The sequence below is a fragment of the Peromyscus californicus genome, unplaced genomic scaffold, assembly GCF_007827085.1.
Source record: "Peromyscus californicus insignis strain IS unplaced genomic scaffold, ASM782708v3 Scaffold_9__1_contigs__length_137607984, whole genome shotgun sequence".
NCBI classification, from domain to species: domain Eukaryota; kingdom Metazoa; phylum Chordata; class Mammalia; order Rodentia; family Cricetidae; genus Peromyscus; species Peromyscus californicus.
Window position 1 is genome coordinate 123638417 of NW_026294617.1, and position 16413 is coordinate 123654829.

Genomic DNA, 16413 nt, shown 5'->3' on the forward strand with positions numbered 1-16413 from the left:
GTGCATAACACCTCACCCACTGGCCCTTTCACCTCCTTGATGTCTTTCTTTTCAGATGGGAGCAGTCATCACTGTGCTCTGGGTGCAGAGGTCAGTGGTCATTTGGGGCCATCCTCAGGCCACTGCCAGGCCACTGTCCAGGCCTTTTCCCTTTCTATCTGTCTTTTATTTTTTTCTTTGCAGTAATAGAGATTGAACCTGTAGCCTTGCACATGGCAGATATCTCCCACTGAACTACATTTCCAAGCATCCTTTTACTTTGTCTTTTAATTTTATATTTTAAGACAGGGTCTGGTGGCAAGTTGCCCTGGCTGGCCTTGAATTTACAATCCTTCAGCCTCCCCCAAAGCTAGGATTACAGGCCTCTGCCACAGAGACTGCCTGGCCCTGGATACTTCCTCTTTTTTGCCCCTGTGACTTACTTTACAACAAACACAAAAATGAAAATGAGTCTTATAATAACAGACATCATAGTTTACATAATTGATCTGTATTGATCGTACATCAAGGGTGGTGTCATGATTTTACCGCTCAGTGACTCATGCCCTTGCTTTGCATTTTACCATTTAGTGAATTAACTGAAGACACAATAGAGAGGCAGCTATGACCTTCTAGAATCTCAGCTTGTGGGATCAATCTGACTTCATTTGCTATGGTAGAAATCCAGTGTATGAAGATGAATTTATCCCCCAAATGGAAACAGAAATAGTTTTAGTGGAGGTATATTATTTAAACCAAAGATATGCTTGTGGCAAAAGTTAACACACCAATGAGAAATACATAAGGAAGAAGTAAAGACTGTTTGGATCATGCCAAGTAGAGATTATATCCATCTTCTAGGAGTTTTACTTATCTACTTTGAGAGCATTTCTAACTACACAAATACACAATCATGAAAATTTAATATGATAATATATGGAGAGTACTGACACAGAAAACACTTCAAAAAGGTTGGTTCTGACTGTCCAGATAGTCTGGGCCCTTCTCCTGCTGCACTGCGTAGGTAATCTGTAAGCAGACCTGGCAGCATGCTTTGGCTGCTCTAGCATGCTCACATGCGCACATGCTACTCTCCTCTGCTGCTATAACAGAATGCCACATGGCAGGGAAATTATAAACAATAGAAGTTTATTTAATTTATATGCTGGAAAAACTAAACACAGAGCCCGTATCTGGTGACAGCTTCATGCTGTGTCATAACACGGCAGAGGGGCAGGCCAGCATTCATGAAGCTCGGGCAGGCGAGTGTGACCTTGTCACAAACTGCTGTCAGCATCACCAACCCATTCCCAGGATGACGGCATTTATCCTTCCCCTGTGGCCCAATCTCCTCTTAAATGTCCTGCCTCCTAATACTGTATCATGGGGTTGAGTTTCAACATGAATTTAGAGGAGACAGTCCACTGTTAGTGAGCGTGCACACTCAAGTGTACAATTTCTCACTTTCCACCCTGTTCCTGCGTGGATCTGGGAGCCATGCTAGATTGACAGCTCACGGGAGATCCCTTTTGTATATTACTCAGTTTGAGATGCCCAGTACTTACCTTAGGGCCTCCCAGCCAGTAGATGGTGAAAGACAGTTACTGTTTTAAGAGTAGAGTCTTGACTGAAGCCTAGATTCTGTCCGCCGTGATTTTTGGAACTCCCAGCCAGTAGATGGTGAAAGACAGTTACTGTTTTAAGAATAGAGTCTTGACTGAAGCCTAGATTCTGTCCGCCGTGATTTTTAACTCAGGACGTTACCTCTCCATTACCGGTTTCTTCATCTGAGCATCACCGGGACTGGACGAAAGGTCCTTCGGCCTCTCACATTCAATAACTGTGAGTTTCACTTCCTGTCTCCTTCATCCTCATTCTAAGTAACGGAGGGAAAGATCCAAATGGATGTTCTTCATAGCTCCAGATGAGGGAAGGTCTGGGTATAGTGTGGGATGACTGTCACATGACTCCAGTCAGAACTGGTGTCTTGACGAGGCACTCAGAATGTTGTCAGATGTTCAGTCGATATTCACTTAACTGACAACAGACACTTGTTAAGTATGGACACTGCACTAGCTGTTAGATGAGCAAGACAAGAAGGCAGAAGAATATCTAGGCAGCATGTCAGATTAGCCATGAAGTGCTGCAAGGTTGTTGTCTTAGCTAGCTTTCTGTTGCTGTGGTAAAGCACCATGACCAAATGCAACTTGGGGAGAAAAGGATTTATTTAATCTTACAGTTTACAGTGCCTCATGAAGGAAGTCAGGATAGGAACTCAAGGTAAGATGCTTCAGGCAGGAACTGGAGCAGAGGCCATGGAAGAGCACTTCTTACTGGCTCAGTCCTCATGGCTTTTTCTGAAATAATACAGTGCACGGATTATAGCATGCTCACATGCGCATACACACATACACACAACCTGGGAAGACTACCTTTGGGTAATGTGATGCCCATATGATAAGTATCTACATGAAGTCCTGTATATGTTTATAATGTGGGCATCACATTGCCCAAGGAAATGACACTCACGGAAATATATTCCTAGAGTGGTGACCTCTGGAACTGTACAATAGGGGGACACTGTGCCAGCAGGTCACACTGCTCCTCAATGGCCTAATGAACATTTTGTGTATGTGTGTGTGTGAATGCGTGTGTGTGTGTGCGTGTGTGTGTGTGTGTGTGTGTGTGTGTGTGTGTGTGTGTGTAATAGCTTAGTACTTCCCAATGGCTAGCTAAGTCAATAGGTGTGAACTCATAGATGCCCCAATGAGTATCTACTAACTCATTTTCCAGGCTAAGATGTGTCATTTCTGATGAAATGTTTCTTAGTTCCTTTCACCTAGAAGGTTAATTACTCTTGAGGCCCAAAACAAAAACATTCTATGAACATTATTAGTTTTCAGGCTTCTTTTTCTTTCCTGATTGAGGTTTTTGTTGGATGATTTTAAGAACTTTTTTTTCTTTTTAGATAAAAAAAACCCTTGAAAATCAAAGAACTTTATAATTCAGCTAATAAACACTCTGACCTAAATCAATGGCTAAGAATGGGTCATAATGGGAGGTTGGATTCGGGTTGAATATGATCAAGATACATTGATAGATTATGAAATTATCAAAGAACAAATTAATAATATTCTTTTTTTTAAATTAATAATATTCTTAAAAATAAAACTAAATTAAAAAATATATCACACACACAAGAGAAGGTTTACCAAATAAATTATGATTTATCTAAACAGTGACAAAAACAATATTAATATGGATATGACATGCTCATAATTTATTACTTTTTAAACAAAAATAAACCATAAAACAGTATGCATAGTATGGATATATTATGCCTAAATGAATTGATTAATTAAATGATCTCTCGTGAGCTGTCAATCTAGCATGGCTCCCAGATCCACACAGGAACAGGGTGGAATGTGAGAAATTGTACACTTGAGTGTGCACGCTCACTAACAGTGGACTGTCTCCTCTAAATTCATGTTGAAACTCAACCCCATGATACAGTATTAGGAGGCAGGACATTTAAGAGGAGATTGGGCCATGAGGGAAGAATGAATGCCGTCATCCTGGGAATGGGTTGGTGATGCTGACAGCAGTTTGTGACAAGGTCACACTCTCTTGCCCGAGCTTCATGAATGCTGGCCTGCTCCTCTGCCGTGTTATGACACAGCATGAAGCTGTCACCAGATACGGGCTCTGTGTTTAGTTTTCCCAGCATATAAATTAAATAAACTTCTATTGTTTATAATTTCCCTGCCATGTGGCATTCTGTTATAGCAGCGGAAGTGTTTTGTGTGTCAGCACTCTCCATATATTATCATATTAAATTCTCACAAAACCCTCTTGTGACTTATCATCTGCTCATTCTATAGCTAATGGGCTCGGGACTGTTAGCTGATTTGCCCTTGGTCATAGACAGGATTTCAACTCAGACCCTGTAGGATTTCAAGCTTTTTTTTTTTTTCTATGATGAGAATGGTAATGGTGTTTCTCTCAAGGACAAATTCCATTTGATTGCTAGAAACACTATGCTATGTATCCAGCCTCCTAGGCAAGTAACATCTTGGGTGATTAGCCACCGTGGTGGTAACTCTGTTACAATGATGAATTCTCCAGTTTCTAGCCTCTCTAAGGAGTGTGGTTTCCATCCTCTCCCTCAGTCATTTTCCTCTGAGCTGTCAGTGGTGCCTTCCTGGGCCAGCTTTCTATGTTATTTAAAAATGACAATCCGTCAAAGACCTTTTATATCTCCCCTGGCCCCATTCTATGCTAAGAGCAGTCGATGTCATCAAATGCTTCATGCATACAGTTGAAAGGGTAACATTCTGGGTAAAGGACCAAAGATGGCTTCGTGACCCAAAGGAGGGACTCCAGTGGGGAGAACTTTAAGTCTTTGGGTTGGCTAATTGGTGTCTGTCTGTCTTTATATTATACCAAACAGCTGCCTCTCTGCTCATGCTCACCACTGACCTTCCTCCCTTCCTCGGGTGGTGGGAGGCCCTCGAGAGAACAGTTGCTAAGACTGAGAGAGTGGGGTCCACACACAAGCTGCCTCAAGTGCAATCTAGGGTGGAGGCCGCGTTTGCTTACAGGGTTTATGACTTCCAGCTCTTGTCCCAAGTTTAAGACTGGAATTAGGTCTAGGCTGTGGCTGCAGCTGGTGTCCCTCTTCAGCCTGTGTTTTATAAGTGCTTGGCATGGAGAGTTCCAGCTTTCTGAAGCTGCCGACAATTTTAAAAACGAGTGTCTGAAAACTATTTGTTAGAATCAGGAGTTTTGACAGTGGTAACAACAGCATCAAATGAGTATTTGTGAACAATTTAACTGTTCAATATCTATTTGAAGCTGTCCAGATTTGCTAAACTATACATTTTCACTCCTTTCAAACACATGACAATCTCTTTTCTCAGTTATTAGACTTTTAAAATACTGTGAGTAAATGAACATGAATTAGAATACAAACTACATCCAGATGCATTATTTTTAAATCATGGAACAAATTATTTAGTGTAAGAACACTTCCCCCTAAATAATCTGTTAATATATAACACATATATTATAAAGCTTCAACCCCAAACACCTATTTATTTTACATTTTTGCTTTGATTTTGTTTGTTTTTTCAAATATGAAGACTGCTTCACCAGAATGAGGTCCACCTCCTGATTTTTATGTGGGGCTGTAATTTTCTATTTTAGTAAATCAGACAGCCCTGTGGCTCCTAGGTTAGTATTATTGCTTGTGCTCTGTGGCTTTTTCCTGGGCTAAAAACAAAGAATGACAGAGTGAACAGATTTAAAATATATCCTCCTGTTTGATGAAATTAGTAGTCCATGTGCCAGAGTGAGACTAGCCTGTGCGGCTGTTTTTGTCATTATGAGTGTTTTTTGAGCTACACTCATGTCAAAGCTTTTTTTCTTTAATTGCATGTGTGAATTTTTAAACAGATGAAAATATGGATACACATCTTACAGGTTGCAGCCCATCAACAAGAGGCACTAAGGCAGGGACTGGAGCAGAAAGTGAAGCAAGACTGGAGACACTCCTGACTGGCTTGTTCCCTGTGGCTTGCTTCCTCAGCTGCCTTCTTTTACAACCTAGGACCACCTGCTCGAAGATGGCACCGCCCACAGTGGGCTTAGCTCTTCTACATCAATTAGCAGTTTAGAAAATGCCTCATAGACATAGATATAGGCCTTTCTGATCCGGGTAGTTCTTCAGAAGAGTTCCCTCTTCCTAGACGACTCTAGGTTTGTGTCAAGTTGACAACTGGAGCTAACTGTGAGAGTCAGCTAACCCCTAGGGATGCTAAATTGTCTTAAACACAAGGTTGAGGGTACTTTGCCCATCTGGAGCCTCGATGTCCCTTGCTATGACTTTAATGTGCATTGAGGTGTTTTTAACTTGATGCTTCCAATGACCTTAAGCTCCAGTCATCTCAGTGCTAGACTTGAATGTTCTAATGTGATTCATTAGACCTGAAAAACTAACTCTGACAGCTCGTGGTTTTGATTTTTAAGTTTGGCACTCAAACTAGTTTATTTGATTATGAGAAGAAAGTTCATTTATAGTCTAATTATACTATTAGTGAGTTTCTACAACAGTTACCAAAAGAACATAAAACACCATTAAGAAATAACTGCGTGTGATTAGTACACTGACCTGTCACTTGGAAAAAGAAGGGAATTAGATTTCTCATTCAAATGTCATCATCATGAAGACAGCATCTGGCGTGGTAGGCACTTGCTCAGTAAATACTTGCTAACAGAAGGGCATATGGCTTCACTTGCAGCCTGCAGCTGATGGCTCCCAAGTCAACATCTCAGTCCATCTCTCTCAGGCTCACGGCCTTGTTTCCAGCTGCTCTCTACATGTAGAAAAGCCACAGACACTCTAAATGGCCAGTCCTATAATGGGACAACTGCTTCCTCCTCCCAGACAGGGCCCTCCTCGGTCTCCTCTGCTTAGCCGTCGCAGACACACGCTTCCCAGCTATCCTGCATTCTTTCCCTGTCCTCACTGCCAAGATGATCCGAGTATGCAGTGTGTCTTCAAGTTCTGGCCTCCTCTCTAGCCCTCAAATAATCTGCTTCTGTCCATCTAAACCATGGCCTTCTCAGATCCTGGTCAGCTTTTCATCTGGATTTCTGCCAGTCTTCAGATGCTTTGGCCAGGCTGGTGGTTCTCATGGTTAACCATGGTAGAGCACTCCCAAGGGAACTGGTTAAACAGAGAGATACCTAGCTCACACCTCATTCTCATTTGATAGCAACTGAAACAGTAAGCAAACTCCTCCCCTGGGGCAATCCTGATGCTGGCGGAGGCAGACTTCCTTCTTCGCCTATTCCTGTCCATCTGAGAATGTGGATAAAGCTTGGCTCTGAAATATAAGACTTACAGATGCAAGATTCAACAGTATCAAAAAGCTACCTCATGGCTGGGCAGTGATGGTGCATACCTATAATACCAACACTCGGGAGGCAGAGGCAGGCGGATCTCTGTGAGTTCAAAGACAGCCTGGTCTACAGAGCTAGTTCCAGGACAGGTAGGGCTGTTACACAGAGAAACCCTGGCTTGAAAAGCCAACCAACCAACCAACCAAACAAACAAACAAATAAATAAAGCTACCTCATATAGCAATGGTTTCCAGAACATGAGCAGTGGGAGTGCCAAGGGTTCCACATGTGTGTATGACCAACTACCAGACAGAAGCAACATGAAGGGGGCTTTGGAGAGGACTCAAGTCCATCACAGTAGGACAGCAGAAGTTGCTTAGTACGTGTTGGTAAGAGCATGGGGCAGGTAAGAAGCAGGGGGTGGGATAGGAAGGAGGCAGGCATGTCAGACCTCCAAGATCCATCTCCCAAGTGGCCTACTTCCTCCAATGAGGCCTCACCCCTCAAAGGCTCCACAGCCTACCAGAACACCAGCTGGTGAACAAGTTTTCAAAAACGTGAAGCTGTGGGGGCAGATTCAAACCATAGTGGTATGTGATGGGGATGAGAGACTCATGGGAGAGAAACAAGAGTAGATTTGCTGTGTGGGGCTTAATCAAAACTCCTCTCCCCCCTGCTTTCTTTAGTCAGAAAAACTTGATGAGAAAGTTCCTCTGAGAAAAATTTTCCTCCACTTTTAAAAAGTGATTTGAAAACCATTGATGTCTAGAAGTGGGTAGTTTCAAGTTTAGTTTTAAATTGGGATCTGCAGTAAGGAACAGCACAGCTTCCAAGTCCCAGCCCAGCACACACATGCCTGTGCATGTGACTGAAGCACATTTTAGGAAACAAACGCACTTTTACTCCACTTTATATATGATGATGCTTTCTGCTCAGTTGACTTTTCTTCTCCATGCTGGTTGTGAACTACTAAGTGGATTTCATGATCCATTCAGCTGCTACAGAGTCTGAGAAACCTTTGACCTAGTCTTCCTTATTGGAGTTCCTTTATGAACCATACCAAGAAATATTTTCTTAATCCTGTCAAGAAGGTACATGACTCATACCATGTCATATGCTTGGGAGAGCCATTAATTCATCACCTAGAATGGACATCCAAGAGTATCCTAGCTTACTTCTCTGGATGAAGTCACTGGAGAAGGCATCTTGAATCTGAGCTCCTCCAACCCATACTTCTGAGTACTGTACACGAGCTTGCCTAGATTTCGATTCTCAGGCTCCATCTGACTTCCTCAATCTCTTATCTGCTTTCTGGGGTGTTTGGGATTCCCCAGGTGCCTCAAGCTGTTTCTGACCCCTCTGCACAGTCATTCTTGGCCCTCAGTACCCAGCTCAACAGAGTGTTACTTCCTCTGAGCTCTTCTCTGAGAACTGCTGGAGTCATTGGGCCTGGTTTCCATTCCTGCCAAGCCCTGAGAAGCAGATAGTATACTGTCCAGAGTGGCAGGTCAGGGTGCAGCTAGCTAGCACAGTGCCTGGCCCACGGGGCTCCTGATAGCCAGTCGGGTTCACCTTACTTAATCTCCTTTGCTGATGAATGTGGAGATTCATACTAAGGATCACAAGCATGTCTAAGTAAAACTTGCTTGCTTACAGGACTTATGAAAGGCCTGGGAGACAAGACCTATGCATTAAAAATCACTTTGAATAATACACAAAGCTAAAGAGCCTGCATAGGGAAATGGGTCTTAAATTCTGGCTTCAATCTCAGCTGCTCTAAATGTCAAAGTTCATCACCTGGGAGACTAAGACAGCAATCTTGTATGGCTGGGCTTTGAGTGGGAATACGTCTAAAGCTCTAAATGCTCTGCCTGGCCAAGGGCTCTGGGGGACATGTTAATATGGAATGATGCAGGCCGTGTGCCCAGAGGCATGTGAGTGCTGAAGCAGAAGGTGCTAGAGGGACTGAAAGGAAGGATTGATCCCTGGGGGTGATAGACGGGAGCAGTCCAGTGGAGCATGCAGAATGCGAGCTAAGTCTGGAAAGAAAAGCAGACCTCAGATTAAGGTGTGAGAAGGGCATTTCTGGCAAAGCAAAACAAAAAGCTGATGGCCCCCAGAGGAGGGTCATGTGTGTCTTGCCTATGGACTGGTTTCGAGGCTAAGGTTTGTACATTGATTTACACATGTGTTCATGAACATTTTCTCAAATTTGAGGGGAATATATTAATCTCTAGGGATATATTTTTCTCATGTTAAAGGAGTCTGTCTCTCCCCTTTCCTGTATTTTTTAAAAATATATTTATGAAGTCTATGATTTTGTTGTCAGGGTCAGATTGTTTGGATCATTTTGGGTCAGTTTAGAGATAGTTTACAAAATGGAATTGATTAGTCCTACACACTTCCACATTCTCCCAAGAGATGCTGATATTAGGTCCATTGGGGGATCAGAAGGTACATTATTAGAATATTCTCTTGCTGGGCTGGGGAGATTGCTCAGTGGGTAAAGTATTTGCTTTGTAAGCACGAGAACCTGAGTGTGATCATCAGAAGCCATGTAAAAAAGAACGTGAATGTAATGGTATATGATTGCAATCTCAGTGAAGGGTAGATGGAGACAGGTGGTGCCTGGCACTTGCTGGCTAGCAGGACTAACCCATTTGGTGAGTGGTAAGTCCATGAGGAACTATCTCATAATGGTGGGCAGCATGTAAGACATAAAATCCAAGTTGTCTTCTAACCTCTGCACACATATGGATGTGCACTCACACATGTGTGCCTGTACACACACACACACACACACACACACACACACACACACACACACACTCCCTTGTAATTCAGCTGGCTAGCTAATTTGGGAAAGTACCAGTTTAGAGAAGTCACCTTGATAAGTTTTTAACCAAGGCATTGCGTATGTCCTGAAAAAAAGTCAAATTTGTCTGGATTTTATAATGAGTTGAATCTAATAGTTACATAAAATTTGGCAATTTCCTATAAAATAAAGTTCAGAAGAAACTTAGCATATCTTTAATTTTAACATAAAAATCTCTCCCCTGTCACTGTGAGTTCAAGGCCAGCCTGGTCTCCAAAGTGAGTTCCAGGAAAGGCGCAAAGCTACACAGAGAAACCCTGTCTTGAAAAACCAGAAAAAAAAAAAATCTCTCCCCTGTATGCATTTTAGAATGATGCAGACAGAAGAAATACTTGTCCCAGTGGGACTCGGCTTGGTAAACAGCAGGGTTCTCTTAAATCCCTCCATCCTCTGGAAGTCTTACATCCAAATCTTAGCTCTTTGTATGCATCCATGTTCCATGTGACCGTCTGGACCAGCTCAGGATAAGCCTGTGCCTGTCTCTTCTGTATGATCAACATGCAGGTTTGAGAAGACAGTTGACCCATGTCTCCCTTCGTCTTCTCTTCTCCAAGAAAAGCATCCCCAGCTTCTTCCACTCGTCCCCAGATAGGCACACTGGGCCCATGCTTGTTGGTTAATGCTGATTCTTCTGTTAGGTGGAAACTTGATCTTATCATGGCTTCTTTTGAACCCTGGTAGTTAGTTCCTAGCAGTAATTGTCTGTGCATTGAGTCAAAGAAACACAAAGAACATTCCTTTTCTTCTAGGATTTATAGAAGACTGGGAGGGGCTAACTGATCTGGACCTCATAGGATATCTTTCCTCTCCCCACTGCCCACCCCAGCTCACTTGACTTGGCACAGAGTTTTATGTATCCTATTCTGTCCTTAAGACACTATATGCAACTGAGGAGGAACTTATCCACCTCTCCGAGTGCACTGCCACTTGATTTATTTGGTGGTGGTGGCAATGAGTAGGACCCAGGGCTTCGTACATGCTAAACAAGCAATCTACCAGGTATATCTCAATCCTTCTCCTATTTTTTAAGGAGTATTATTATAGTTAGTACAGTTGCCCATACACATGCACTATTTCCCACATTCTTCAAGAATTTTTCTACATTACAGGTCCCCAGGGCCCAAGAAATTCTTGACATATCATTTAAAATATTTTGAGAGATTGGCTTCACACCTGACAGCTGACATATGCTGAGACCCTCTAGGAAATGAACTGGTAGACCAACAGAACCTGCAGTCTGTTATGCTTATGGGTGAGAACCTGGCCTCCGGGGGGCGGAGTCTTACATTATCACAGTTTCTGCCTAGGATGTGGGCCTCAGCATGAAGCACCTGTTCCGCAGGTGATCAGCCCCCATGCTTAGGCTCTTCTTTCAAAGAAGACTTGCCTTTCCTTGTTTGCTGGAAACCATGTAAAGAGAAGATCTGCGGGGCCCCCTTCTCTTCTTCTCCTCCATCTCTTCTACCTTTACCTTCTATTCCCTTCTCTCCCTTTCCTTCCTGAAAATCCTCCTGTCGCACATCAGAAATGGACCTGGATGCTGTTCCACAGTCAGCTATGACATACTGCAAATGGGACCTTAAAGTCCGGAAGCTGCACTTCTGCTTCCTTCCCGTTAGAAGGAAGACACCTTCTGGTCTGTTGTCAGGTGGCCAGCCCAGCCCAGCGGCAGGCGCAAGGCTCCCTGGCTTGAAATCCTGGCCTTGGCAGTTACCAGCTAGGTGCCTCTGAGCATATCACCTGGCACTGGGCCTCAGGGCTAAAACGAAAAGTGTATTAGTGCCTATTTCCAAGAAATGCACTGGAAATTAAGTGGTTAATTCATATAAATTATTAAAACAATATCTGACATGTAATTGGGGTACAATAAAAAAGTGTCACATTATTATTGAATAAACTATTTGAGAGAAAGTGTGTGTGTGTGTGTGTGTGTGTGTGTGTGTGTGTGTGTGTGTGTGTGTGAATTAACATGTTAGGACAGATGAGGTACCAACTTAAAGGTTTATTTGTAGTGTTTAGGTCACCTGATTGACCTGTATATATCAACGTGCTGAGTGGGGAATAAACACACGTGCACACACTGGCACACAATCTGAAAACCCCCTTCTGTTATAGTGAGATCTTTTCCCTTCCCTTCAGTTCCATCGCCCCTTCCCATTGGTTTGGAAGCTACACAATTACAAAATTTTGCTGTGTACTTTACAAGGTCTAAATCAGACACTGTTTTTCCTTTCTCCCCAAGGACTTTGGAGCATTCCCACTGGGGTTCTTTGCGATTAGGCAATTTCACACAGAACAGAGTCTTCACCTCCAAGTCAGCAGTCTCAGCTTTTGGTGCCTGGCTTGTTTAGCTCTTGTATCTTGACGACACTGCAGCCCTCTTTAAGAACGCCAACAGGAATCAAAGTTTTACTGTTGTGGAAACTACAGACCACTAGAGCTGAATAGGGCCTCAAAGATGGTTCAAACTAGTGCTTTTCAAAATCGTCACCAAGCCCAGCAATAAGAAGTAACAGCCTGGGGTGTAGACAGATGGATCAATGGTGAAGAGTGCATACTGCCCTTCCAGAGGACCTGAGTTCAATTCCCGGCACCCACATCAGGTAGCTCACAACTGCCTGACTCCAGCTCCAGAAGATCTGACCCCTCTGGCCTCCATGGGCACCTGCACTCATGTGCACATACTTGCACAAATACACGTCATTAAAAATAATAAAAATAAATCTTTTTAAACATGTGGATACACTGCTCTATCACCAGTACACCCATATGTGATATATAAAATTTCAGTAAAACTGTAATTCCCTTGGCCTGTGTGATATACTCTGTGCATTATTCCATCCTATTCTACCCCCTCTTTTTAAAAATGGTCCAAATCCACTGAAATGATTGCACACCCACTAAAGGATCTGTGCCACAGTTTGAAAATCCAGATGTTTTCTAAAGTCCCTGATTTACAGCTGAGGAAGCCCCACCTCTAGGCCATGGCATGGATCTCTGGGAGTTATACAGTCAGTGCTCGAGGACCTGGCTACTCTTCCTGCCCTCCACATCCAGTTCTTTACTCACATTAGTCAAACCATAAAAAACCACGTGTGATGGGGAAACAGTAGGCTTTGGTAATGTGTCACTATAAAACAGAGAGCTAACTTCTCCTGTTATCTCTTACACATCCAATTTTGGTCCCAGCAAAGCCCCAGCTCAGAGGCTCTAACGCAGTGCTGGGGACCGTTTCTCATCAGCTCTGATCCTCACATATGGCAGTGTGTGTGAACAACGAGGAGGAAACTGCCCAGAGATGGTTCTAACCAGTCAGAGCCACTAGTTGTTGATACGGTTGTATTGACTCGCTTGTTCTCTTTTCCACATTCGCTTTCAGCTCCTCGTCACTGTCTGGTACAGCCCCAAGCATATGGTAAGCTTGAGGTGAATATTTATTGACTTGTAAGCAATGTGTCATAAGGGCACTGAGAGAAAAGAACTGCATCATCATAAGGAGATGGGTCACACCACAGTGAAAAATGCTGTCTATGGAAGGAGAGCATGCATTCAAAACCAGGTGTCTCCTAAGAGCTATTTATTATGGACAAGGCGCATAACTTCTCTCTGCCAATCTCATAGCATGGTCCTATGAGTTAATCAAGGAAAACATTTCTCCCACCAGGTTTGGCTCGTAGTAAGCATATAAACGTTAGCTGCTGACTATTGCCTGAGGTTATGTTAACACAGCAGCAGAACACTGAACCTGTTTCAACATCACTGAGCTGAGAGGTAAGGTCAGAGTGATCCAGTTACTAGTGGATGGTGTTCATGTTCCACCACGGTCTACAAAGCACATTTCTAGCTATCACACCAGAAAGAATTGTTTCTTACAAAAGCAATGGAGATCACAGCAAACAATTAAGTAAATAGCCTGCGAATATGTCACAGAGAACAGACTGCTTAGGAAGCCCCAATGTGCATTGGTGATGGATGGAACTTCTGACTTGATCAAAGTCTGAAGATAATGCCTTGGGAGCCACGGCTGCCTGCCCCTGACAAAGCCCATTGTACAGTGTTACTTGGCGTGCGTGGGTGGGGTGGGGTGGGGTGGGGAGTTGTGTGTGTGTGGTGCATTAGCCATTGCTAGAATTTTCAAGAAAGTGTTTCGAAAGTCTGAAGTTGGAAACAGCAGAATGGGGAGAATATGAGTTCTGGAGTCCTGCATGACGCTGAGAGTGGAGCCTCAGTTTCCTCTCTGTCAGGTGGTTGTAACTGCAGCAACCTTCTAATGTGGTCCAGAGAACCGCTGGGGCTCACGGATGCAGAGCACTTTATAACTACGTCATAAAGGTTAGCTTTTACTACTAAGGAGGCGTGGGTGGGCAGATGACTAGTGGGGTGGAACACCGCGGATCAAAGGGGTCCCAGCCATTCATCTCTCACCCTCTTGTGAAGGATGTAAGTTCCCTCGGCAAATGAGAAACACCAAAGGCTGAGACAGAAGCCGCGCATCAGCATCCGGGGTCTGGGCAGCTCTTACTTCTTTCTTTCTCCCCGCAGGTGCCTTCGTGGTGTGCTGGACGCCAGGTCTCGTGGTGCTGCTGCTGGATGGCCTGAACTGCAAGCAGTGCGGCGTGCAGCATGTGAAGCGCTGGTTCCTGCTGCTGGCGCTGCTCAACTCCGTCATGAACCCCATCATCTACTCTTACAAGGACGAGGACATGTACAGCACCATGAGGAAGATGATCTGCTGCACCTCGCAGGACAGCAGCACTGAGCGGCGCCCCTCCCGTATCCCCTCCACCATCCACAGCAGGAGTGACACCGGCAGCCAGTACCTGGAGGACAGCATCAGCCAGGGCCCCGTGTGCACTAAAAATGGCTCCTAAACCAAGGATGTTTCTCCTCTCTCCCCCTGGGGAAAGAGCTTTTAAGAATCCTTGCCTGTCTAAAAAAGCCCATGCATGGACAGTGTTGTTTGAGGTCTCCATGAGTCACTGCTGGGGTTTTTAAGTTTTCATTGTCAAGGAAGATAAGACACTGCGTTGAGTGAAAGTGCACAGAAAAGGAAGGCAGAAACAAGGAGTTCCTGCTTGCTGTCTGCGGACAGCTCGAGACATCCTCCAGCTCTGGGCTCTGCGATCATCTCGCCGCCATTATCTCTGTGTTTTCAAAGATAGCGTTGAAGGGTCTAGGTCAAAAGAAACAATAAGTCATGGTACTTGAGCCTGCTTGTGTGGCTGCTAGACTCTAGGTAGTTGTCTCTGCATGCGTTCAAAATGTTTAAAAATGCTTTAGCAGTGGGCTTTGTTTTCACCAAAGACACTTGGGCCAAGAGCTAGATGTACTGTAGGAATCTGGGGAAAACCGGTACAGGTTCTGGAGTAAACTTGATTTATAACCAGATGAACTTTCTGAGGAAAAACGTTTATTGAAAAGAACACTGAAAATGTAGAAATACGGAATATGAGCATGAGTAGAGCCTCAGTCTTGGCTATCTCGATACCACTGGTAGGCTTGCTGGATTCAGTGTGCAAAGGAATTGCATATCTAGTGTTTGACCCAGAGCTGCCAGCATACTTTATCTTTCTTATGGACTGAATTTTGATCTTGTATTTTTCTCCTCCAAAGACCAATGAAAGACAGATCAGTTAAAGACAAAAACAGTGTTGTATGCACATAGGCTACTGACCAACATTTTCTATGTAAGACAGAGTATATTCTGACTTAAAGTAAGAGTATCTTCAAGGCAGGTACTATAGTATTTATGTAGTTTGTAAAAGTTTACATGTTTTCTTTCCTTTTCTTCCTTTTTTTGCTGTTGTGATATAACATTTATGTGCACAAACTACTTGTAATAAAAGAATTTAAGAAGTTATTCTTTGAGATATAACGGCCTAAAATATAGAGCATTATAATTTGAAGGCTTAGATTTTTTCATGCTTGCTGCAGTAGGTGGATGTACCCAAAGCTTATGTTAAAGCTACCTATAAAATAAAATTTTAAAAGGACCTGTTCTCCCTTGATGAGGTCCATTATTGCTTTTTATATTATCTAAGCAAAAATACAGCTTGTGGTGACTGTGACTCACATTTCTATTACAGAAGAAAAATCAAATTTGCCATGAAGTACATACTGTCGGTGTTTTATGTAAGCATTCCGAATCTACAGCTGGCCAAAGGGTGGAGAACTGAAATTGAATTCCAGTCCCTGAATAGCTACTAAGGGATCTTTAAAGGTTTTATTTTAAGGCAAGAACCATTTTTAGTGCCCTGCATCTGAGTGTCATATTCAGAATGGTGTCTGGAGGGGATCCAAAATGTGGAAACACAGTGTGGAAATATATAGCTTTTGTTTTTATGCTCACACACATCTCAAGAATGGCACAAGAATAGGGAATTCATGTATATTTGGAAATGATAATTGGAGAGGTTACAGAGTTCACTGAGACCACTCAGGAAATCCAGCCTTTAGTGTGTGAGGGGAATGAATGCAAAGAAAGAAGTTCCCCTGGCAATTCTAAGACCCTGAATCTGCAAATCTTATCTTCATTCATTGCAGTGGTCGTACTGAGCATTTTGCCCAGACTTTGCCAGATCCATATTTGAGTCTAAGCACAGGTCAAACAAGACTTCATCCCTTACACACTTAAAGTTTGTAGCATTGTCTGTAGT

The 16413-nt window shown here is 43.4% G+C and overlaps 1 protein-coding gene across 1 annotated transcript in view; it reads left to right on the forward strand.

Annotated features, from left to right (window-relative positions):
• The window catches only part of Lpar3 (lysophosphatidic acid receptor 3), a 68268-nt gene extending 52518 nt beyond the window's left edge, over window positions 1–15750 (forward strand). Inside the window, exon 3 of the mRNA XM_052730589.1 lies at window positions 14300–15750. Within this exon, the coding sequence (XP_052586549.1) occupies window positions 14300–14628 (329 nt within the window). The 3' untranslated portion in view covers window positions 14629–15750. The remainder of the gene's footprint in view (window positions 1–14299) is intronic.
• Window positions 15751–16413: the final 663 nt, after the last annotated feature.